The following is a 23959-nucleotide window of genomic DNA, read 5'->3' on the forward strand; positions in this document are numbered from 1 at the left end:
AACTTCTAGAAAAGACCCAAAGACCTGGGGAAAATTGTGCTTTTATGGATAGTTGTGCAGACATAGAATCAGGGGACAATGGGGTCACCATCCTGGGGGGACCCCAGCAAGGCCTTTGTGTTCAGGTTCTTTCAGCCTCTGTGTGACATTCCTTCCCTCCCTGTACAGGGCAGGACTCTTGTCTGAGCAAGGGTCTGGGGGAGGAGGGAAAATGTCACAGTGGTCTTCTTGCTTCTGCAGCTTTCTCAATCCTTTTAAAATGTTCCATGTGCGCCGTGCGGGATCGGGGGTGTCATGCCACAGGGGAGCCTCCTAGACATCTCACTTCTCAAGGTGAGGGCAGGGGTAGGGCACTTTCTGGGGCTGAGGCCGATGGAGCCAGAACAGTTGGTTTCCTGCCCCTGCAGGTGACAGATCTGGGCAGAGACCCTCCAGGAAGCTGGATCCCAAAACCAAGGCAGCTCCAGGCAGGTGCAGAGCCTGGCCCGGCAGGACAGAGTGCACCGCGGGCAGCTCCAGGCCAGGGTCGCCCCAGAGGAAGCAGCTGGAGCGCAAGCGAGGCCATGAGTTGCTGCGGGCACCGGAACGGAGCTCAGCCGGCAGGACCCGTGACAGCCGGAGGAAGAGGGACGGGCGAGCTTCCCTCAAGGAGCAGAGCTCATCCGCAGAGAAGAAGGGGCTCCCGAGGAAGGAAGAGGCGTGGGAGCAGCTGAGGAAGCCCAGGTGTGTGGGGCTGGGATCCAGGGTGGTCTTCTGGCCCCTTTGCCTCTCCTTGGCAGCCCTTGTCCTCCCCCATGAAGGGTCAGTGTCCCCCTCCTTGCGGGCCGCAGCCCCTGCCCTGCTCAGGCCTCCACTGCCAGGCCCGGCTCTCCGGGTGTCCGTGCAGAGCCAGGTTGAGGCTCCCAGGCCGCCCCAGGTGACCCGCGTCACACAGCGCAGGTGAAGCTCTGGGTGGGGCGTGGCAGCAGCAGGGACCAGAGCCCAGGTGCCCCGAATGCCAGCTGCTAAGGGAACATGAGAGGGTTTAGGGGCCATGGGGTGGCTGAGGCTGCCCGTCCCCTCCCTTGACTTGTTTGCTCTTCAGGAAAGGGGATATCGGTCTAGATGGCTTGCTCAGGTCTAGCTCTGAAATTCTGGGATGCCAGAGTTTGAATTCCTTCTTTTATCTGTTTTGCTCCATCAATACTAGCACATGTGTGGTAGTGGACAGAGCCAGCTCATGCAATCAGCAAGCAGGGATTTTCATTCCATTTGTCTTTGTTTATTTATTGAAACCAATTTTCTTGTAGTGACTTGGCTGTCTTTTCCCCGTTTTCACTCACTGGGGTCAGTAATCTACCCAGTTCTCAGGAATCCTGTGAGGATAGGTGAGGGCTTTGGAAACAGTTGGAAGTATCAGGATCAGGACAAAGACCTGATGTTGCCTCCCACGTGTTCCAACAGTCCTCTGCCCACACCCTGAGTGGGATGTGCCATTGTCCTGAGTGGACCTCACGGGAGGGATGGCAGACGCAGAGTAAGGCGAACAGCCGAGGACCCATTCGTGTCATTTGCGTCCGTGCACTAGGACAGGGTGTAGAGAATTGAAAAAGACCCCGTTTCTAGCAAGGCAGACAAGACATAGGCTGGAATGAAAATGCAGAACACAGCATGTATACAAGGCAGGGTTTGGTAGAGCTCTGTCCTGCTGGGGGTGGGGCGTCAGGTTTCCTCCATGGACAAGGTAAACATATCAGGAAGCCTTTGAAGAACCGGGCATCGCCCACCCCTAGACTGAAGGAACACTATGCAAAGACACAAAGGCAGATACTGTGGGGAGAGCGTGAGGTCCGGCAGAACACCCTGCTCCAGGCTTTCTTGCCTCCCAGGGCACCCTAAGACTTCTTCTTTGCCCCTCAGGAGTTAACCAGAAGCTAAAATTCATAGAGGCTCCTGCATACTGGCCTCTAAAACCTACAGTAACTCACACCCACATCCTGGTTCTTCCATTTATGAAACTGGCTGAGCTGCCCAGGCACCACCGTTCCCCAGCCCACTCCCTCACCTATCAGCTCAGCGGCTGTTGCTCAGCCGAGAGTCACTGCTTTAATCAGTAAAGGGCTCACCATGAAGGCCACGAGGAGCACTCACAGTAATTGGATTTTGTTACACAGAGCACCCAGTGTTGTCTGGGAGATGGGGAGGGTGATCCCACTGGGGATTCTAGCTGGACATTCTCTACAGCTGTGCTGTCCAGTGTAATAGCCATCAGTAACATGTGGCTGTCAAGCATGTGAAATATAGCCAACAGGACTGAGAAACTGAACTTCTAACTTAATTTTTAAAGATTTATTTATTTATTTGAGAGGCTAAGTTACATAACAGAGAGGAAGAAACAGAAGCTGTATTGGAAGCGGAGCAGCTGGGACACCGACTAGCACTCACATGGGATGTCTGCACCGAAGGCAGAGGCTCAACCTACTACACCACATCATCGGTCCCCTAATTTCCTAATTTAGTTTTTTTTTTTTTTTTTGACAAGCAGAGTTAGACAGAGAGAGAGAGAGAGACAGAGACAGAGAGAAAGATCTTCCTTCCACTGGTTCACCCCCCCCCCCCAGATGGTTGTTACAGCCAGCGCACAGCACCAATCCGAAGCCAGGAGCCAGGTCCTTCCACCTGGTCTCCCATACGGGTGCAGGGCCCCAGGACTTGGGCCATCCTCCACTGCCTTCCCGGGCCACAGCAGAGAGCTGGACTGGAAGAGGAGCAACCAGGACAGAATCTGGTGCCCCAACCAGGACTAGAACGCAGTGTGCTGGCACCCCAAGGTGGAGGATTAGCCTAGTGAGCCGTGGTGCCGGCCCCCTAATTTAGTTTTAATCTAGTGCTCATACCACACTTGACACAGAGTCAGTGAATTCGCTTAACTTGGACAGAAGGTATAGTTTTTTGTTGTTGTTGTTAAGATTTATTTATTTATTTGAAAGTCAGAGTTACACAAGGAGAGGAGAGGCAGAGAGAGAGAGAGAGAGAGAGAGAGAGAGAGAGAGAGAGAGAGAGGTCTTCCATTCACCGGTTCACTCCCCTGTTGGCTGCAATGACCAGAGCTGCGCCAATCCGAAGCCAGGAGCCAGGAGCTTCTTCCAGGTCTCCCACGTGGGTGCAGGGGCCCAAGGACTTGGGCCATCTTCTACTGCTTTCCCAGGCCAAAGCAGAGAGCTGGATCAGAAGTGGAGCAGCCAGGACTAGAACCGGCGCCCATATGGGATGCCGGCGCTTCAGGCCAGGGCATTAACCTGCTGCACCACAGCGCCAGCCCCAAGGTATAGTTTTGAAATGAGTTTTTTTAAAGATTTATTTATTTGAAAGGCAGAGTTACAGAGAGAGAGACAGAGATCTTCCATCTGCTAGTTGACTCCCCAAATGGCTACAACAGCCAGGAGTAGGCCAGGCCAAAGCTGGGAGCCTGGAGCTTCCTCCAGGTCCCCCACGTAGGCACAGGGGCCCAAGCACTTGGGCTATATTCTGCTGCTTTCCCAGGCACATTAGCAGAGAACTGGATCGGAAATGGAGCAGCCCGGACTCAAACTGGTGCGTGGCATTGCAGGCAGTATCTTAATCTGCTGCACCAAAACACTGGCCTCTTGAAATGGAGTTAATTTCACTTTGAAGCCAAAACATTTCTTCTACAAAACAGTAAGCTAATTTTGTCAACCAGAAACACATATCACAGGAACGTGATATTTTATTACTTGATTGAATTATTGGAAAACACTTAAGTGTGTCTAAAATGACTTGGGTAAATGGATCTATTTTTTTTCAAATATAAATTTATGAAATCCAGATCAAATAGGTCCAATGAAAATGTAATTTCTGAATTGACACATGCTGTGTGTGTAAAATGGATACCATGTTCTGAAGACAGTACCAAAAAAAGACTAAATACCCATTAGTAGTCCGTACGTTGATAATCTGTTGAAATTGCAATTTTTCATATGTTGGATTAAATGAAATGTGTTATTCAAGTCAGTTTATCCATTTCTTTCTTTCTTTCTTTTTTTTTTTTTTTTTTTTTGACAGGCTGAGTTAGTGAGAGAGAGAGAAAGGTCTTCCTTTTCTGTTGGTTCACCCCCCCAAATGGCTGCCATGGCGGGCGCACTGCGCCAATCCGAAGGCAGGAGCCAGGTGCTTCCTCCTGGTCTTCCATGCGGGTGCAGGGCCCAAGCACTTGGGCCATCCTCCACTACTGCCTTCCCAGGCCACAGCAGAGAGCTGGACTGGAAGAGGAGCAACCGGGACAGAATCCGGCACCCCAACTGGGACTAGAACCCAGGGTACTGGCGCCGCAGGCAGAGGATTAGCCTAGTGAGCCACGGCACCAGCCTATCCATTTCTTTTTACTGGTTTCATGTGGTGACTAGCAAGTTTGCAGTTACAGTACATGACTGGCATTCTGCTTCTGTGAGGCAGCACTGCGTTGGAGTGGGGTGTATTGGGGAGGTAACCCTGCAGTGCCCTGGGCTACAGGATGGTTTTGGCCTCTCTGACAGTAGCTGGGGGAGGCGGGGGACAGGGGAGAATCGTTGACTTCTGAGCAGGGGCAGGCGTGGGCAGCCAGCTGAGTGTCAGGGAGCCTGCCCCACTGCCGCTCCTCCACGTTCTAGAGTGTGCAAGGACACAGCCTCCTTTCCAACTCCCCCACACCTGCCCTGGCTCTGCCTGCAGATCAGTCTCTTTAGCCTCCAGTGGTTCTGGTGGGGAGTCCCTGTCTGAGGAGGAGCTGGCCCAGATCCTGGAGCAGGTGGAGGAAAAAAAGAAGCTCATTGCCACCATGCGGAACAAGCCCTGGCCCATGGCCAAGAAGCTGACCGAGCTCAGGTGAGCGGGTTGGTGGTTGATGAAGGCTTCTCAGCTTCTGAAAGGCTTAGCTCCTTCTGGTGGGAATGGGAGGCCCTTCCTGCTCCCATCCTCCTGCCTCGCCAATGCAAACAGCACTCAAGGGGAACATCTCGAGAGCCAAGGCAGAGGTGAGCCTTGCCAGCACCAGGAGGGACATGGGCGAGGAGAGGCCCTGACCTGTGCCCCACTCTCCCACTACCCTCCTGACTGCCTTCCTTGTTGGGTGGCTCTGTGCCTCCCTCATGACCCAACACAGACATGTGTCTGCTACAGGAGCTCTCTACAACAGCCCCCCCCCCCAACACACGCACAAGATCAGCTCTCTCTCGTGTTCTTTTTTTAAGATTGATTGATTGATTTGAAAGGCAGAGTTACAGAGAGGCAGAGGCAGAGAGAGAGAGAGAGAGAGAGGTCTTCCAACCAGTGGTTCACTCCCCATATGGCTGCAACAACTGGAATTGGGCTGATCTGAAGCCAGGAGCCTGGAGCTTCTTCCAGGTCTCCCATGCTGGTGCAGGGGCTCAAGGTCTTGGGCCATCTTCTACTGCTTTTCCAAGCCATAGCAGAGAGCTGGATCCAAAGTGGAGCAGCTGAGACTCAAACTGACACCCCTATGGATGCAGGCAGCAGCTTTACCTGCTATGGCACTGCACCGGCCCCTCTTGTGTTCTTTAAACACCCAGCCTCTCTCCATGTGTAGCCAGCGGCAGTGGATGTGCATTGCATGAGTGAGGACACAGTCTGTCTTAGCTACTTGCACATCCCTGCTGCTGATGCTGCTTCATGAATATTGCTCTGGAAACGACGCCAGGCCTTGAAGCTGTGCCACTACACTGCCCACTCCTCTGGCTTCCACATGAAAGGCTGGCACATCAAGCGTTTTAGGGATTTTGAGTCTGCTGCAGTTTTGAGATGAGAGCAGAAGTAACACTGCATCGTTTGCAGTTCTTTACTAAAAAGTTCCCAACATTACCATTTCCCCCAGGTCTGTCTTCCCTGTTTTCTTTCACAGCTTTGGAGTGACTCTCACCTTTGTGTTTCTTCTGCATAAAATCCATTTCCCCTGGCTCCTCCCATACTACTCAAGGCTAACTCCAGCCCCTGCATGCAACAGAGAGAAAATTTGGCAGCTGAGTTTTGACACAGCTTATTCCAATGGCAATATCAACACAGCACAGTCCCTGAAAAGCATTCTGCTAAGCAGAGCTTATTCCACTGCCCTGGAAATTATTAGCAGGGATTTTAAAGAGTTCGTGGAAAATGGAACTAAAGGATAAATGTATTGGGGCCAGCATTATGGCGCAGCAGGTTAAGCCATTACTGGCAATGCTGGCATCCCATATCAAAGTGCTCAGCATCTAATCCAGCTTCCTGCTAATGTACCTAGAAGGGCAGCAGAGGATGGCCCAAGCGCCTGGACCCCTGCCACCCATGTGGGAGACCCAGATGGAGTTCCTGGCTCCTGGCTTCAGACTGGCCCAGCCCTGGCTATTGTGGCCATTTGGGCAGTGAACCAGCAGATGGTTCTCTCTGATTCTACCTGTCACATAATAAATAGATAAATGAGAATATTTTTAAAAGATGTTTATTTTGATACCAAAATTTACTTAATCCCTGCATGATTTTTTTCATAACATACATATTCCACAAACTTTTTGAAGACCTCTCATATACACAGATTTCAACATATTTTTGTACCAAAATAATCTTTTTTAATCAGAAAAAAAACATTTTGTGAGGCAGAGTAACAGAGAAAGAGAGTGAGAACTAAAGGATAGCCATCTCCCATCCACTAGTTCACTCCTCAAATGTCTGGAAGCTGGGAAATGGGAACAAAATTGAGGTCTACCTCATGTATGGCAGGGACTCAGCTACTTGAGGCATCACTGCTGTCTGCAGTGGGCTCAACATCTCGTCTTCCAGATTTCAGACTAGCAGGTACTGTCTCCCAGTGTTCTATCTGGGACAGCCACACGCTCGCTCACTCTCTCTCTTTTAAAGATTTATTTATTTGAGAGGCAGAGTTACAGAGAGAGGGAGAGAGAAGTCTTTCATCTGCTGGTTCCCTCCCCAAAGAGCTGGGCTGATCTGAAGCCAGGAGCCAGATCTCCCACATGGGTGCAGGGGCCCAAGGACCTGGGCCATCTTCTGCTGCTTTCCCAGGCCATAGCAGAGAACTGGATCAGAAGTAGAGCAGCCGCAACTTGAACCTTTGCCCATATGGGATACTGGCGCGCAGGCAGCAGCTTTACCTGCTACACCTCGGCGCCGACCCCCAGCAACACTCTAAGGCTTTCTCCCATCCACAAAGGTAGACTTCATTCTCCATCTCTCTGTTTGGTTTTATCCAGTGGCTGTAAATAAACCGGCTCTCTGAGGGATGAAACCCTGACTATAGCATTTGCTGATTTCCATGGTCTAAATACTCCCACCTTTGCCAATTTGAAGTTGTTAGCAACTGGTTGGCTAATTTCCCAAATGTCTAACCACCCAGTCTCAGACCTAGTCCTTACCAGCTCCAGCAGACAACTCCAGGATTTTTTTTTTTTTTTGACAGGCAGAGTGGACAGTGAGAGAGAGAGAGAGAGACAGAGAGAAAGGTCTTCCTTTGCCGTTGGTTCACCCTCCAATGGCCGCCGCGGCTGGCGCGCTGCGGCCGGCGCACCACGCTGATCCAATGGCAGGAGCCAGGAGCCAGGTGCTTTTCCTGGTCTCCCATGGGGTGCAGGGCCCAAGCACCTGGGCCATCCTCCACTGCACTCCCTGGCCACAGCAGAGAGCTGGCCTGGAAGAGGGGCAACCGGGACAGAATCCGGCGCCCCAACCGGGACTAGAACCCGGTGTGCCGGCGCCGCTAGGCGGAGGATTAGCCTAGTGAGCCGCGGCACTGGCCCAACTCCAGGATATTTAATAGACAAACTGATCCATATGCTTTTCATCCAGCTTCCACTGGACGTTCGCTCACTCATTCAGCATTCATGCATTCTGCAAATAGCTATCAAATGCTGTATGAGTATTAATTTTCTGTTGCTTTTGCAACACATTAAGCCAAGCTTAGCAGTTTAAAACAACACTCATTTATTACTTCACAGTTCTGTAAGTAAGAAATCCAGCATGGATTGGCTGGATTCTCTGCTCAGGGTCTCACCAGGCTTAAATCAAGATATCATCAGGGCTGCGGTTCTCATTGGGTACTCAAGGCTCTTTTCCAAGCTCACTGGTTGGTGGAATAATTCATTTCCTTCTCATGCTGTCCTAGAAACAAAGCCAAGAATTTTCCTGCTTCCAATTTCTCTGACTTCACCTCTGCCACTCATCTACCTGCTTTTGCCTTCCTCTTCTGTTATTATCCCCTCCCCCCCCCCCCGGAAGGCAGAGAGAGAGAGAGAGAGAGTGAGAGAGAGAGAGAGAGAAAGGAAGGAAGGAAGGAAAGTAGGGAGGGAGGGAGAGAGGGAGGAAGGAAGGAAGAGCTCCCATCTATTGGTTCACTCCCCAAATGCCTGTAACAGCTGGGACTGGGTCAGGCCAGAGCCAGAAACCCATAGCTCAATCTGCATCTCCCATACGGGTGTTAGGAACCCAACCAAGTACTTGGAACATCATGTGTCACCTCCCAGGGTATGCATTAACAGGAATGCCAGAATTGGAAATGAACCCAAGCTCTCCAATAAGGGACCCAGGCAACCGAGTGGCATCAACTGCTGTACCAATTCCTGCCTCATTCTCCCAGCTTTAAAGCCAGTAGTCTTATTATACCCACAGTTTCCTTTTTGCCATGGGGCACAACTTATTCATGGGTATAACACCGACGGGCAAAGGGGAGGACAGAATTTTGCCTACCACAGTATCTACTCTGTACCAAGCACTTGGGAAATTTGTGCTTGATATTTGGAAAACCTCATGGACAAAACAGAAAAAAAAAAATTGCCCTGACTTCATAGAATTTGTGTTCTAACCCGGAATATAAAAATGCATAAGGCTTTCAGCCACGTAAATCCCTTTGTAGTTCATATGTCTTTTGGTTGGGTGTTAATTGAATTCCTCTCCTTTTCCTAACCAGGGAGGCCCAAGAATTTGTGGAGAAATATGAAGGAGCCTTGGGAAAAGGGAAAGGCAAGAGACTCTACGCCTGCAGGATGCTGATGGCTAAGGTGTGCGGTGCAGAGGTAGCAACCCTGTGGGAGAGGCCTGTTTAGCTTCAGAATATGGGGCATCCCAAGTGCCTGCTGAGACTCACCATTTGCACCCAGCTACCCCCAGAATCCTGAGCACAAAGGAAGGGAGGGAGGAAGGAAGGAAGGGAGGGGAGAATAGAATTCATTCCAATTCATCCAAGAATGAAAATCAACTGTCTCCTGCCATTTTCTCTGTATGTATGTACCTGTCAGGGCTCTGATGTATCTGAGACTCATTTCTTCTCTAATGAATAAATTCACAAAATGACTGACGTGGCCGGCGCCGTGGCTCAATAGGCTAATCCTCCACCTTGCAGCGCCGGCACACTGGGTTCTAGTCCTGGTTGGGGCACCAGATTCTGTCCTGGTTGCCCCTCTTCCAGGCCAGCTCTCTGCTGTGGCCCAGGAGTGCAGTGGAGGATGGCCCAAGTACTTGGGCCTTGCAGCCCATGGGAGACCAGGAGAAGCACCGGCTCCTGGCTTCAGTTCAGCGCGGTGCACCGGCCGCAGCACGTGGGCCGCGGCGGCCATTGGAGGGTGAACCAACGGTAAAGGAAGACCTTTCTCTCTGTCTCTCTCTCTCACTGTCCACTCTGCCTGTCCAAAAAAAAAAAAAAAAGTAAAACAAAACAAAATGACTGATGTCAAAACCACCAAGATCTTATTTTCCAAACCCAAATGAGGATGTGTGGCTTTGATGAAGATCCCTCAAGGCTATGGCGATCAGGATTGTGTGGGTGACAAACAGTTATGAGGAGGACAGTCTGCTTTGTGGAGTTACGTCATAAGCTGGGCTTCTGATTTAGGCTGAGGATATTTCTGAATGGCTGTTTAATAGAGGACTTACTGAAGGCTTACGCTTTGCAGTATTGAAGTACCCACTGACTCAAAAACTATTCTTTTTCAGGGCTTTTATTTCAAACTATCATCTGGTGTCATCATTCAGCTCATCTGGTGCCCAATCATCCTAGTTTTCTCTATATACATTTGTTTTTCAAAAATGCCTTGGCTTTGTCTTGCCAATTTTCATATGCACTTTTAAAAATATTTATTCAGGGGCCAGTGCTGTGGCATAGCGGGTAAAGCCACCGCCTGCAGCACCGGCATCCCACATGGGCATCAGTTTGAGTCTCAGCTGCTCCACTTCTATCCAGCTCTCTGATATGGCCTGGGAAAGCAGAAGAAGATGGCCTAACTTCTTAGGCCCCTGCACCAGTGCGGGAGACTCAGAAGAAAAAGTTCCTGACTCCTGGCTTCAGATTGGCACAGCTACAGCCATTGTGGCCATCTGGGGAGTGAACCAGCAGATGGAAAACCTTTCTCTCTACCTCCGCCTTCTGTAACTCTGCCTTTCAAATAAATAAAGAAATCTTTTTTTTTTTTTTTTTTTTTTTTTTACAGGCAGAGTTAGACAGTGAGAGAGAGAGACAGAGAGAAAGGTCTTCCTTTTTCCTTTGGTTCACCCTCCAATGGCCGCCATGGCCAGCGCTCTGTGGCCGACACATCGTGCTGATCCGAAGCCAGGAGCCAGGTGCTTCTCCTGGTCTCCCATGTGGGTGCAGGGCTCAAGGACTTGGGCCATCCTCCACTGCACTCCAGAGCCATAGCAGAGAGCTGGCCTGGAAGAGGGCAACCGGGACAGAATCCGGCGCCCCGACCAGGATTAGATCCCAGTGTGCCGGCGCCGCAAGGCAGAGGATTAGCTTATTGAGCCATGGTGCTGGCAAGAAATCTTTTAAAAAAATAAAATTAAGGGGCCAGTGCTGTGACACAGTGGGTTAAAGCCCTGGCCTGAAGTGCTGGCATCCCATATGGGCGCCGGTTCTAGTCCCGGCTGCCCTTCCAATCTAGCTGTCTGCTATGGCCTGGGATAGCAGTGGAGGTTGGCCTCAGTCCTTGGGCCCCTGCACCTTCATGGGAGACCCAGAAGAAGCTCCTGGCTCCTGGCTCCTGGCTTCGGATCGGCGCAGCTCCAGTTGTTGCGGCCATCTGGGAAGTGAACCAGCAGATGGAAGATCTCTCTCTGTCTTTGCCTCTCTCTGTTAACTCTGTATTTCAAATAAATAAAATAAATCTTTAAAATTAAATTAAATTAAAATATTTATTTGTTTGAAAGGCAGAGATATATATAGAGAGAAAGGGAAGGAGTAGGAGATGGGGAGAAAAGGGGGAGGAAGGGGAAGAGAGAGAGAGAGAGATCTTTCATCTGCTGGTTCACTCCCCAAATGGCTGCAATGATCAGGGCTGGGCCAAGCAGAAGCCAGGAGCCTGGAGCTTCTCCCATATCTCCCACATGGGTGGCAGGGACCCAAATGACTTGAGCCATCTTCAACCTTCCTAGGCTCATTAGCAGGGAACTGGCTCAGAGGTAGAACAACTGGGACTTGGACCCACGCCCATATGGGATGCTGGCACCGCAAGAGGTGTCTTAACTTTCTACACCACAGTACCAGCCACTTTCATATGCATCTTTTTAAAAGATTTATTTGGGGCCGGCGCCATGGCTCACTTGGTTGGTCCTCCACCTGTGGTGCCGGCGTCCCATATGGGTGCCGGGTTCTAGTCCCCATGCTCCTCTTCCAGTCCAGCTCTCTGCTGTGGCCTGGGAAGGCAGTGGAGGATGGCCCAGGTGCTTGGGCCCCTGCACCTGCATGGAGGCTTGGGGGAGGCACCTGGCTCCTGGCTTCGGATTGCCGTGGTTCCAACCGTGGTGGCTGATTGATTGATTGATTGATTGATTTAAAAGGTAGAGTTACAGAGAGGCAGAGAGAGATCTTCCATCTGCTGGTTCACTCCCCAAATGGCCACAGTGGCTGGAGCCTGGCCAATCTGAAGAGCCGGGAGCTTCTTCCCGGTCTTCTGCACAGATGCAGGGGCCCAAAGACTTGAGCCATCTTCCACTGCTTTCCCGGCTGTGGCAGAGAGCTGGATATGAAGTGGAGTAGCCAGGTCTTGAACCTGCGCCCATATGGGATGCTAGTACTGCTGGCAGCGGCTTTACCCACTATGCCACAGCACCAGCCCCCTCATATGCATTTTTTTTTTTGACAGGCAGAGTGGATAGTGAGAGAGAGAGAGAGAGAGAGAGAAAGGTCTTCCTTTTGCCGTTGGTTCACCCTCCAATGGCCGCCGCGGCCGACGCACCACGCTGATCCGAAGGCAGGAGCCAGGTGCTTCTCCTGGTCTCCCATGGGGTGCAGGGCCCAAGCACTTGGACCATCCTCCACTGCTTTCCCGGGCCACAGCAGAGAGCTGGCCTGGAAGAGGGGCAACCGGGACAGAATCCGGCGCCCCGACCCAGACTAGAACCCGGTGTGCTGGCGCTGCTAGGTGGAGGATTAGCCTAGTGAGCCGCGGCACCAGCTCATATGCATTTTTGAAACCATTTTGTCAAGTTCTAATGTAGCCTATTGAGATTTTAATTGGAATTTTTAAATCCTTTAGTTCATTTTGGAGAACTCCTGTTGATCTGTTTAGTCTTCACAAATGAATACTGCATATTACTCAAGTTATATTTCACATTCTTCAGCATGGTTAGTCATTTTCTTCATCTTTGCCATGTTCTAAGTTTATTTCCATGTAGATTATTTTCTACGTGCTTTTATGAATGGGGTAATTTCCCATTAATTTAATAACTACTTATTGGGGGTATATAGAAAAGCTTCAAATTTGTGTAACTTTGCATCTGGTTGCCTTATTGTACTCCTAATTCTAATCATTTTCATCGGATTATTTATATAAAGATGATTCTTGAGGGGTTCTTCTAAATGTGATAACAACTTCAGTGCCTGAGCTTCTCCCCGGCCTCTCTGCGTCAGCCCAGCTCCAGGCTGGCACTTCCCAGTCGCAGACCCTGCAGCCTTCAGGAGCTGTCAGGTGGTTGCCCAGGGAGAGGCGCAGCCTCCAGGAGCCTCACTTGGCACTGTTCATTACCCCTGCGCTCCCCAGCCTTGCAAGCCTATATGTTATTCTGATTTTATCAGCACCCTGACAGCAGGTCCATTTCTCAGTGGAAGACTCACATGAATAAAGTTTATGAGACTGATACATAAAACCAGGTATGGCATTATTAATTTACAGGGAGAAATTACCAGTGCAAGAACCAGGAAATTCAAAGTCTACCTGTCGATTAGTTTGGACAGTCAAGTTAGTTACCTAGGAAGTCAAGCCATCATCCTATGTCCCAGCTATTTATTACAGTGAAAGTCACCATCAGAGACACCAAAATACTCACCCTGGGTGGTCAGTAAACTCCCATTGGAAGCCAAATCAGCCAAAGACTGTTGTTGAGCATGGAATCAGAAATAAGGAGAGAAAAGACACATCCAGTGTCGTCTGCCATCCCCTTCATCCCCCCAGGCTTAAGGGCTTAGGAGCCCCTCTTCTGCTTTGTATCTGTGACCATTTCCTTTTAATCATAGATGGTTTCCTTCTTCCTGCAGTAACTGCTCAATCAGGATATAGTCAAAACCACAGTGGAAAATCAGGCATAGAAGCCAATCTGATTCTTCCCATAAATTTTTCCTTTTTATCCTTTAGTGAATGTACAAAGGAAAATCTAATTTTCTTTATGAATATGTTCTTAGGAGACCTTTTAATAATACAAAGCGTTCTTAGGATCTGCTCTCTCCTACCTCATAACCTGCTGTCTGGGTGAGAAAGAGAGATTTTCCATCAACTGGTTTACTCCCTAAATGGCTGCAATAACCCAGGCTGCAAAAGGAACCATGTGTTCCATTCAGGTCCCCCATGTGGGTAGCAAGGCTCCAGCATTTGAGCCATCATCTTTTGCTTTCCCAGGTACAATTGCAGGGAGCTGGATCAGAAGTGGGGAAGCCGGGATTCAAACCCATGCTGTGATGTGGGATGCTGGTGTCACAAGTGGTAGCTTAACCCACGATGCTACAACACCAGCCCTTATTAGCTGTTTTTTTTTTTTTTTCAATTCCAAGTGGATTTATTTCCAGGCGGTAAGGGTGGTGAAGAGCAGTCCCTTGGGGAGTTGACAAAGCAACATGATACCATCAGACAGACAGCTGCTTGGGTTTCTGGCTGATATAGACTGGGTGTCAGAGCATGAAATGGAATACCTGCGTGCCAGACCATGAGAAGGGATAAAACACCTTCCTAACTCCTTTCAAGGTTGTCGCTTCTCTGGGAGAAGAATGGGAAACCATAGATCAAGATCTCTTACCACTTCCACCAGCCTGACATTTTAGCAACAACTCCTATCAGATTTAGGCATTTGGCTGTCTGACAAGTGTTGTGAGATTTCTTTCATCCAAAAATTGTAAACAATTTCTGAGTTCATTTATATATTTTCCAAACCTGAGATTTTTATCAGCAATGTAGTCAAAAGCAAAGTATTGATATTGCCCTGGATTCTCTCACTCCACACCTGACTTTGGAAAAGCCAAGACTTGAGCATGCACCTCTGGCAGCCTGGGATCAAAGATTACAGAAGATGGGGACCCCAAGAGTGCAGTGTCACTCACATGTCCACCTCACATCAAGATCATCAACACGTTCTTCCAGCCTCCCTGCTCTGTGCTCCCCGTCAGCATGTTAATAACTGAGAGCTTCACCTGTTTTATTTCAGAAATGGGTCAAGTTCAAGAGAGACTTTGATAATTTTAAGATGCAATGTATTCCTTGGGAGATGAAAATCAAGGACATTGAAAGTGAGTATTTCCATACCATTGCCTTTTGATTGGTTTTCTGAAGCATTTTCCAAGGGCCAGGGCTGTGTTCTTGACTTTCTGGTTAGACTATTTCATAGGTCCTGTTGTATTAGAAAAGAAGAATGGGTTTGGACTTGTGAGACCAAGTTCTGAGTTCTGCATCCGCACATTGTGGTCGTGGGCAGTTGGGCAGGGAAGTTACCCTTGCAGGTTATTCTATCTGCAGGAGAAAGAAGGGAGATCAGGCTGTTTGCTCCACAGACGGATGTGAAAACTGAATCCAGCACACACAGGGCTCAACAACATCTGTTCTCTCCTCCTACAGTGCTTAACCCACCCACTTCTCCTCTGCAGGTCACTTTGGTTCTTCAGTGGCATCATATTTCATCTTTCTCCGGTGGATGTATGGAGTCAACCTCGTCCTTTTTGGCTTAATCTTTGGTCTCGTCATAATCCCAGAGGTAAAACAAGAGCTTTCTGTATCTCTGGGTAACGTCAAGGCTTATCATGACCACTGTCTTCATTTATATTAACCAAAGCTCCATTGTACAAAAGAGTCAGTCATTCATTTTAAATTTAATTGCTCAGATAGATCAGTACAAAGAATGGAACCAAAATTCTTATGTTTCTGAATCAAGAGATGAACCCTACATTTCATTTTACCTTAAGATCAATGAAGAATAACTATCTCAGTGAGTTTTTATTTTTTTTTAAGTTTTTATTAATTTATTTGAAAGGAAGAGTAACGGGGTGGGGGGAAAGAGACAGATTGATCTTCCATCTTCTAGTTCACTCTCCAAATGACAATGCCATGGCTGGGCTTGGTCCAGGCCAAAGCCAGAATCCTGGAAATCTGGGTTCTCCCACATGGGTAACAGGGCCCAGGTACTTGGACCATCCTTCTCTGCCCTCCTAGGCACACATGCCAGGAGCTGGATCAGAAGTGGAGCGGATGGGACTCAAAATGGTACTCTGACATGGGATGCCAGCCTCATAGGTAGAGATGTAACCTGCTATGCCACAACATCAACCCAAAATTTTTTTTTTTTTGACAGGCAGAGACAGACAGAGAGAAAGGTCTTCCTTTTGCCGTTGGTTCACCCTCCAATGGCCGCCACGGCCGGCACGCTGCGGCCGGTGCACCGCACTGATCCGATGGCAGGAGCCAGGTGCTTATCCTGGTCTCCCATGGGGTGCAGGACCCAAGCACTTGGGCCATCCTCCACTGCACTCCCTGGCCACAGCAGAGAGATGGCCTGGAAGAGGAGCAACCAGGACAGAATCCGGCACCCCGACCAGGACTAGAACCCGGTGTGCCGGCGCCGCTAGGCGGAGGATTAGCTATTGAGCCGCAGCGCCGGCCCAACCCAAATTTTTTTAGAGAATGGTGAAATATATTATGTTGTAGTTTATCATCAATAAAAACCTAGCATTTGAGTTATTACTCCTAGCTATTTCTCTCATCTTGTTGTAGATGTAGGTAGATCCTTGCCTACAGATGACTAATTGAGAGACAAAAAAGGGGATAAGTGACATCTGCAAATCTCACAGTAAATTTGAGCTGAATTAAGACCCTAGGTCCCCAAGTATTGCCCTGTGTTCTTTTCCAGTGGCACATTGGTCCACTAGGCCATGAGCACTGCAAGTGCCACAGTCCTGTTGAATTGTTTGGTGCTGGTGCTAGGTATACCACAGATCTACTTCAACAGCTTTCAACGTAAACAGTATGTGTGCTTTAGTATTTTCTTCCCTCCAGACTTATCCACTGGTTCCATGAAGACTTACTGATCCTTATCTTATTATAAATGATTCTGTGAGCATATTGGAGGCAACTCTATCTGCAGGCAAATGCTTGACTTTTCTGCACATCCATTTTTCAGAAAATGAATAACCTTCCACATAATGTGAATTAAAGCAGATTAGTTGGAAGAGGTTGACAGCACATTATAATATTGCTTTTTAACAAAGAAATGTTACATTATTTATAAAACCATTGAATTCTTTTCTATATTACCTAAGGAGTGTACTGACAGATCTGTCATTAATTTACCCTTCTAGCCCTTTATATTCACACATGGAGATCAAGGTTATGAGTCCACTTAGCTCTGCTTATATTTTAACCAATATCACCATCCAACCCAGGAGTTAGGATTTTCATACTTCTGGCAAGTATATGCAAATGCTCTTGCACCCACTCTGGTTCTCCCCAGGGGATAAATATTGTTAGGAGATAACTAGAAATGTCATTTCTTTTCTCTGTAATGAGACAAATGTGAAAAGTTTTCCCAGCACTCACTGGGAAAATTGACCTTTCCAGAGCTCTTGGCTCTCTCTTGGGAGTTTTAAAATTCCAAATGGATTTATTCACTTCCGAGAGAAGAAAGGCTATTTAAATGTGAAGGGCCTATGAGACATCATAGGCTTATGGGCCTGTGAGACCCATACAGTGGTCCAAAAGGCACTCAATAGAGAAATAAATAGTTTTAAGGACATTGAGTGTTTTAAATGAACCATTAACTTTGTGAAAATTACATAAATGTTTACAACTTATAAATATCTCATATTGAGGAGACATTTATTTGAAACAAGGAAAACTTAGTGACTGGTGCATTCCAGTGAAGCCACCAGGACCTAACCATCCATGCAACAGCACCTCTATTTTGATTGGAGTGGTGGTGGGGAGGGGCTTTGCTGAATTGAAGGCCCTGGGGTGGGAGGCCCCAGGGGGACCACCAGTGGAGAGGGACAGAGGTAAAGATTTGTAGGAGCCTGTTGTAGCAGCTTGCTCCTAGATCAGGGTAGCATCAGTGGGAGTGGGTTATAAGTGATGAATTAGAAGTAGCATGAGGCCGGCGCGCCCGGTTCAATAGGCTAATCCTCTGCCTGTGGCGCCTGGTCAGGGCGCCGGATTCTATCCTGGTTGCTCCTCTTCCAGTACAGCTCTCTCTGCTATGGCCTGGGAGTGCAGTGGAGGATGGCCCAAGTCATCCCACCTGCATGGGAGACCAGAAGCACCTGGCTCCTGGCAGCGGCCATTGTGGGGTGAACCAGTGGAAAAAGGAAGACCTTTCTCTCTGTCTCTCTCTCACTGTCCACTGGAAATTAGACACATGAGAATCAGATTCACTGCAGATAGAATGGAGAGAGTACCTAGTCTGTCAGAGACAAATAACTTTAGGACCCAGAGGTTTTGAGTGTAAGCCAGTGATCACACACCCCCATGTCTCAGGGACAGTGAATCAGAAGGTCAAGGAATAAGACTGCAGAAGTGTTCAAATGTTAAGCGACCTGAGCAGAATTTCTTCTCATAGTCATTTTCCATTGACCACAAACACTTGATATCACTGGAATTAAACAACCCCCAGCACACCAGCAAGAAATGCTAGAATGCGTCTTGTTCAGCTTTAATGGCAATTACCTTTCAAACCCAGGATGCCTACTGGATTCCTGGGGAACTCTCAGTTATACTGCAGGAACTGGCTGGCAAGGCCCTACCAGCTGACAAGTTCGTGTATTTCACTTTTCAGCACAGGCTGCATGTGAAAATCACCTGGGGAGCTTAAAAAACTACCAGGCTCAAGGCTCACACCCCCCACCCCACCAGAACCCATCAACTGAATTCGAATCACTGAGGGTGTAGCCTTTGCACTCCTATTTTAAAAGCTCCTGTAATAAGCAGCCTTACAAGGTGCCTCCTGTGCGCCACCTCCTGGTGTTCAGGCGCTGGTATAATCCTCTGCTATTAAGAACAGGCTAGACCCAGTGACTAGCTTTTATTTTTTTTTTTTTAAGATTTATTTATTTATTTATTTGAAAGTCAGAGTTACACAGAGAGAAGAGGCAGAGAGAGAGAGAAGTCTTCCATCCACTGGTTCACTCCCCAATTGGCTGCAACAGCTGGAGCTGCGCTGATCCGAAGCCAGGATCCAGGAGCTTCTTCCGGGTCTCCAATGTGGGTGCAGGGGCCCAAGGACTTGGGCCATCTTCTACTGCTTTCCCAGGAAGAGAGCTGGATTGGAAGTGGAGCAGCCAGGACTCGAACCAGCACCCATGAGGGATGCCGGAACTGCAGGCAGCGGCCTGACCCACTATGCCACAGCCCCAGTGACTAGATTTTTTTTAAATTTTTTTTTATTTGAAAGGCAGACTTACAGAGAGGCAGAGAAAGAGAGGTCTTCCATCTGCTTGTTCACTCCCCAGATGGCTGCAACAGCCGGAGCCAGGCCGATCCACAGCCAAGAGCCAAGAACAACCTCTGGGTTTCCCATGTGGGTACAGGGGCCCAAGGACCTGGGCCATTTTCTACTGCTTTCCCAGGCCACAGCAGAGAGCTGGACTGGAAGTGGAGCAGCCAGGACGAAAACCAGCACCCACATGGGATGCCAGCACTGCAGCAGTAGCCTCACCCACTGCACCACAGCGCCGGCCCCAGTGACTAGCTTTTAACAAACAGAATATAACCAAAATGATGGGCTGTCATTCACATGGCTAGGCTATAAAAGCCTGTGGCTTCCATCTGCTGGCATTCTTTTTTGATTCCCCTCTTAGCTTTGATGAAGCAGCCTGGAGAGGATTCCCTGGCAAGGAACTGAGTGACCATTGGGAATATGATGATAAATCACTCTGATTATCTTGCCTTTCCTAATTTAATTACATGAGCTCTTTTTTTTTTTTTTTGAAAGATTTATTTACTTGAAAGGTGGAGTTACAGAGAGGGAGAGGCAGAAACAGACAGATTAAGAGAGAGAGAGTGAGAGAGAGAGAGAGATCTTCCATCCGCTGGTTTACTCCCCAAATGGCTGCAATGGCTGAAGTGGGGCCAGTCCAAAGCCAGGAGCCAGGAGCTTCTTCTGGGTCTCCCACGTGGGTTCAGGGGCTCAAGGACTTGGGCCATCTTCTACTGTTTTCTTAGGCCATAGCAGAGAGCTGGATTGGAAGCAGAGCAGCCGGGACTCAAACCAGGCCCATATGTGATGCTGGCACTGGAGGTAGTGGCTTTACTCACTGTGCCACAGCACTGGCCCCACCATTAAATTTAACTTTTTACCTCTTTCCTCAGCCCTTTGGTCCAAAATCTCTGCACACTTTCATAATCCCTTGGCTCTCCTATCTAAAACCAGCAAATGACTCCTGGAAGACAGCAATCCACAGTCCCTTGTCCCCTGGGTGATTGCCACACAAGTCAGCCTTGTCCACTTTCTGGTTGTTCTCAGTGAGACAATGTGCAAAGCAACTTACTTTGTCTTTGCCAGCAGCATTGGTTTTAGAAGTAAAACCTGGGGGCTGGCCCTGTGGCGCAGTGGGTTAAAGCCCCAGCTTGAGGCGCCACAACCCATATAGGCACCAGTTCTAGTCCTGGCTGCTCCTCCTCCATTCCAACTCTCTGCTGTGGCCTAGGAAAGCAGTAGAAGATGGGCCCCTGCACCCACATGGGAGACCTGGAAGAAGCTCCTGGCTCCTAACTTTGTATCGGCTCAGCGCTGGCTGTTATGGCCATTTAGGGAGTGAACCAGTGGATGGAAGATCTCGCTCTCTCTCTTTATCTCTACCTCTCTCTATAATTCTGTCTTTCAAATAAGTAAAAAAAAATAAATCTTTTAAAAAATAAATAAATAAAATAAAAGTAAAATCTGGAAACGACCCCAAATGTCTATGAATGTGTGAACGCATTGTAACACGTTCGGATCATCAAGTATTACATAGCATGAGTGCTTAGTCATCATCAGAGGATCTCAAAAGGGCCACGTTTGAAAAGCAGTTCACGGGAGAATGCTTATGCGTGATTCCATTTATATAAAGATTCCAAAGAGGCAAAACTAAACAACAGCTGAAAAAGATAAAAGGAAAAGCATGATTTTCATAAACGCACCACGTCTTAGCTGCATGCTAGGGCAGAAGAGGGGTGAGGTTCTGGAGGGTCTTCCCTTGCCCAGGTGGTTATCAAGGCCTGGTGAGCTTCAGTTTCTTAAGCTGGACCGTGAATACAGTGTTTTCATTAATGATCAACTGTGCATATATGTCACATATATATATATGTATGTATATGTGCTATTTTATATACAACATATTTCCCACTAAGATTATAAATGAAAAATAAACAAGATATAGCAGAAAATTATCTAAAGTGATGAATCTACAATTTAAAAAAATAAAAGTAATATATTTAAATGGTGAAAAACTAAAGTCTGTGCTCCTATGGCATGACCTCAGCCTCATTGGTTTTTTTCTTTTTTTTTTAAGATGTATTTTATTTATTTGAAAGACAGAGTTACAAGTAGAGACAGAGAGAGAGGGAGAGGTCGTCCATCCTCTGGTTCACTCCCCAAATGGCCGCAACGACCGGAGCTGAGCCAATCCAAAGGCAGGAGCCAGGAGTTTCTTCCAGGTTTCCCATATAGGTGCAGGGGCCTAAGCACTTGGGGCATCTTCTGTTGCTTTCCTAGGCCATAGCAGAGAGCTGGATCAGAAAAGGAGCAACCAGAACTCGAACTGGTGCCCATATGGGATGCTGGCTCTGCAGGCTGGGGCTTTAACCTGCCGTGCCACAGCACTGGCCCCCTGCTTTTCAGCATTATTATTATTATTATTATTATTATTGGGCAGGCAGAGTGGACAGTGAGAGAGAGAGAGACAGAGAGAAAGGTTTTCCTTTTTTCCGTTGGTTCACCCCCCAACAGCCGCTGCAGCCGGTGCACAGCGCTGATCCGAAGTCAGGAGCCAGGTGCTTCTCCTGGTCTGCCATGGGGTGCAGGGCCCAAGCACTTGGGCCATCCTCCACTGCACTCCCGGGCCACAGCAGAGAGCTGGCCTGGAAGAGGGGCAACCGGGACAGAATCCGGCACCCCAGCTAGGACTAGAACCCGGTGTGCCGGCGCTGCAGGCGGAGGATTAGCCTAGTGAGCCACAGTGCCGGCTTTTCAGTATTATTTTCAAATTTCTAGCTAATGCAAAAAGTCAGGAAAATTAAACATCTTACACATTTTACACAAATACAAAATTATCTAATCTTGCAAGTGATGTGTTTGTGGGCCAAAAGAATCCCAATAACTCTGCCAGAAACTACTGGAATTTAACAAAAGAGTGCATCAAGATGGCTAGAGTTAGTTAGGCTTAATGGACAAACAATGAAGGCACTTCTCTATATTTTGAATATTCAGTTTAAAGTGGAATTTAAAATATTCATAATCATAATAGCAATAAATCTACAAAATAACTGGTAGCAAATTTAGCAAACTAAAAGATTTCTATGAGATATACTATAAAATATTCCTTTATAAGACCAAATAAGGGTTCTTCCTCTCATGGAAGCCCCTTTCTGACTGCTTCGGCAGGAGGTTTCCAACTTAACTAAATCCTGCTTTTCTCTCTGCAAAAAAAAAAAAATAAATAAATAATAAAATAAATAAATAAATAAATGGAAGGACACAGTCTTGGAAAGGAGACTTATAAAAAAACTCCATTCTTCCTAAATCAGTATGGACATTTAATACAATGTCTACTTTTTTATAATTAAGGATGTGAATCAGGGTAATATATGTATGTACATAAAGGTATTAATAATGGAATTATGCACACATGAAGAACTAGAGATACTCTCATGCCCAATGGTAGGTGATTTGTTATGTAAGTTTATAGTACAGTACATCCAATTAACTAGGCACTTCAGAATCATTTTATTTTGAGAAATACCTTATGGCATAGAGAACTGGTCATGAAGTAATATAGCTAAGCAGATACATTAAGATTCTTATATATAGACTACATCAGATATAACTGAAAGGAAATATGTGAAAACCTAACAGTAATTATCTTTGGGTTTGGAAGGTAATAGGCAATTTTAAAAATACTCTTGTGTTGGGGCCAGCGCTGTGGCATGGCAGGTAAAGCTGCTGCCTGCAGTGCCGGCATCCCACATGGGTGCCACTTTGAGTCTCGGCTGCTCCACTTTCAATCCAGCTCTCTACTATGCCTGGGAAAGCAATGGAAGTTGGCCCAGGTTCTTGGGCTCCTGCACCGCATGGGAGACCCGGAAGAGGCTCCTGGCTCCTGGCTCCAGATCGACACAGCTCCAGCCGTTGTGGCCAACTGGGGAGTGAACCAGCAGATCAATGACACATACACTTTCTCTCTCTCTCGCTCGCTCTCTCTGCCTCTCCTTTCTCTGTGTAACTCAGACTTTCAAATAAACAAATAAATCTTTTAAAAAATACTCCTGTGTATTTTTTCACATTTCCTACAGTATGTGTGCATTACTTTGAAAACCAGGAACATGGTTAACGTCACTTACAGAAAATGTGCATGTCTGCCCTGAGAAGGGAAGTGCTTAAACCGGGACAGTGCATGAGCTCCGCGTTTGTGTTTCCTCCGCTTACGCTTGGTCATTCTGTCCTTGCACAAGGTACTGATGGGCGTGCCCTACGGAAGCATCCCCAGGAAGACCGTGCCTCGGGCTGAGCAGGAGAAAGCCATGGACTTCTCCGTCCTCTGGGACTTTGAGGTACCATCGCTAACGTGCCAGTGCACTTCCTCTCTGAGGCTGTAAGGTCAAAAGCTTGCATGGGCAGGTGTGAAATACTGCATTTAATTATTGGAAAACCAGTGCTATAATCAACTAGCATTTCAGCATGAGGAACTCACAGCCGCATCTCCACAATCTCCCCCAGCTGTCCTGCACAAGCCCCTCTCATACGTGAGCCCCCGGTGAGGCTGCGGCTCATCTCACTCTGCCCTTCGGTGAAATCTCTATGGAAAGGGATCCCACAGTATGGTTTTCTCCCCTAAGACATGAAGATCCCAAGTCTCTCTCCCCTTGAGCCCTTTCCCTAGTCTCAACATGGCGTCTCCAATTGAATGTCCAAACTGCTCCTCAGATTCAACACCCGGCCAACCAAAGCCCCCACCTCTGTCTCCATTACTGGAGCTGCCAGTCGTTCCATCATCCAGGTGGTCACTTACTTCTCCCTCTGCACCATCCCCCTCCAGACAGCTGAGCCTGCCTACTAAAATTTCCTGAGGGCCGGCACTGCAGCTCACTAGGCTAGTCCTCTGCCTGCGGTGCTGGCACCCCGGGTTCTAGTCCCGGTTGGGGCGCCGGTTCTGTCCTGGTTGCTCCTCTTCCAGTCCAGCTCTCTGCTGTGGCCTGGGAAGGCAGTGGAGGATGGCCCAAGTCCTTGGGCCCTGCACCCGCATGGGAGACCAGGAGGAAGAACCTGGCTCCTGGCT

At 48.2% G+C, this 23959-nt stretch overlaps 1 protein-coding gene across 2 annotated transcripts in view; it reads left to right on the plus strand.

The window, feature by feature from the left end:
* Nucleotides 1-23959, plus strand: part of TMC2 (transmembrane channel like 2) — a 59514-nt gene that overhangs the window by 4741 nt on the left and 30814 nt on the right. For both annotated transcript variants that reach the window (XM_002710874.4, XM_051845199.2), the window contains 6 exons: nt 408-723; nt 4708-4860; nt 8942-9032; nt 14656-14737; nt 15092-15198; nt 23136-23234. In XM_002710874.4, the coding sequence (XP_002710920.2) occupies nt 408-723; nt 4708-4860; nt 8942-9032; nt 14656-14737; nt 15092-15198; nt 23136-23234 (848 nt within the window). The remainder of the gene's footprint in view (nt 1-407; nt 724-4707; nt 4861-8941; nt 9033-14655; nt 14738-15091; nt 15199-23135; nt 23235-23959) is intronic.

The sequence above is a fragment of the Oryctolagus cuniculus genome, chromosome 11 (assembly GCF_964237555.1).
Source record: "Oryctolagus cuniculus chromosome 11, mOryCun1.1, whole genome shotgun sequence".
Classification (NCBI taxonomy): domain Eukaryota; kingdom Metazoa; phylum Chordata; class Mammalia; order Lagomorpha; family Leporidae; genus Oryctolagus; species Oryctolagus cuniculus.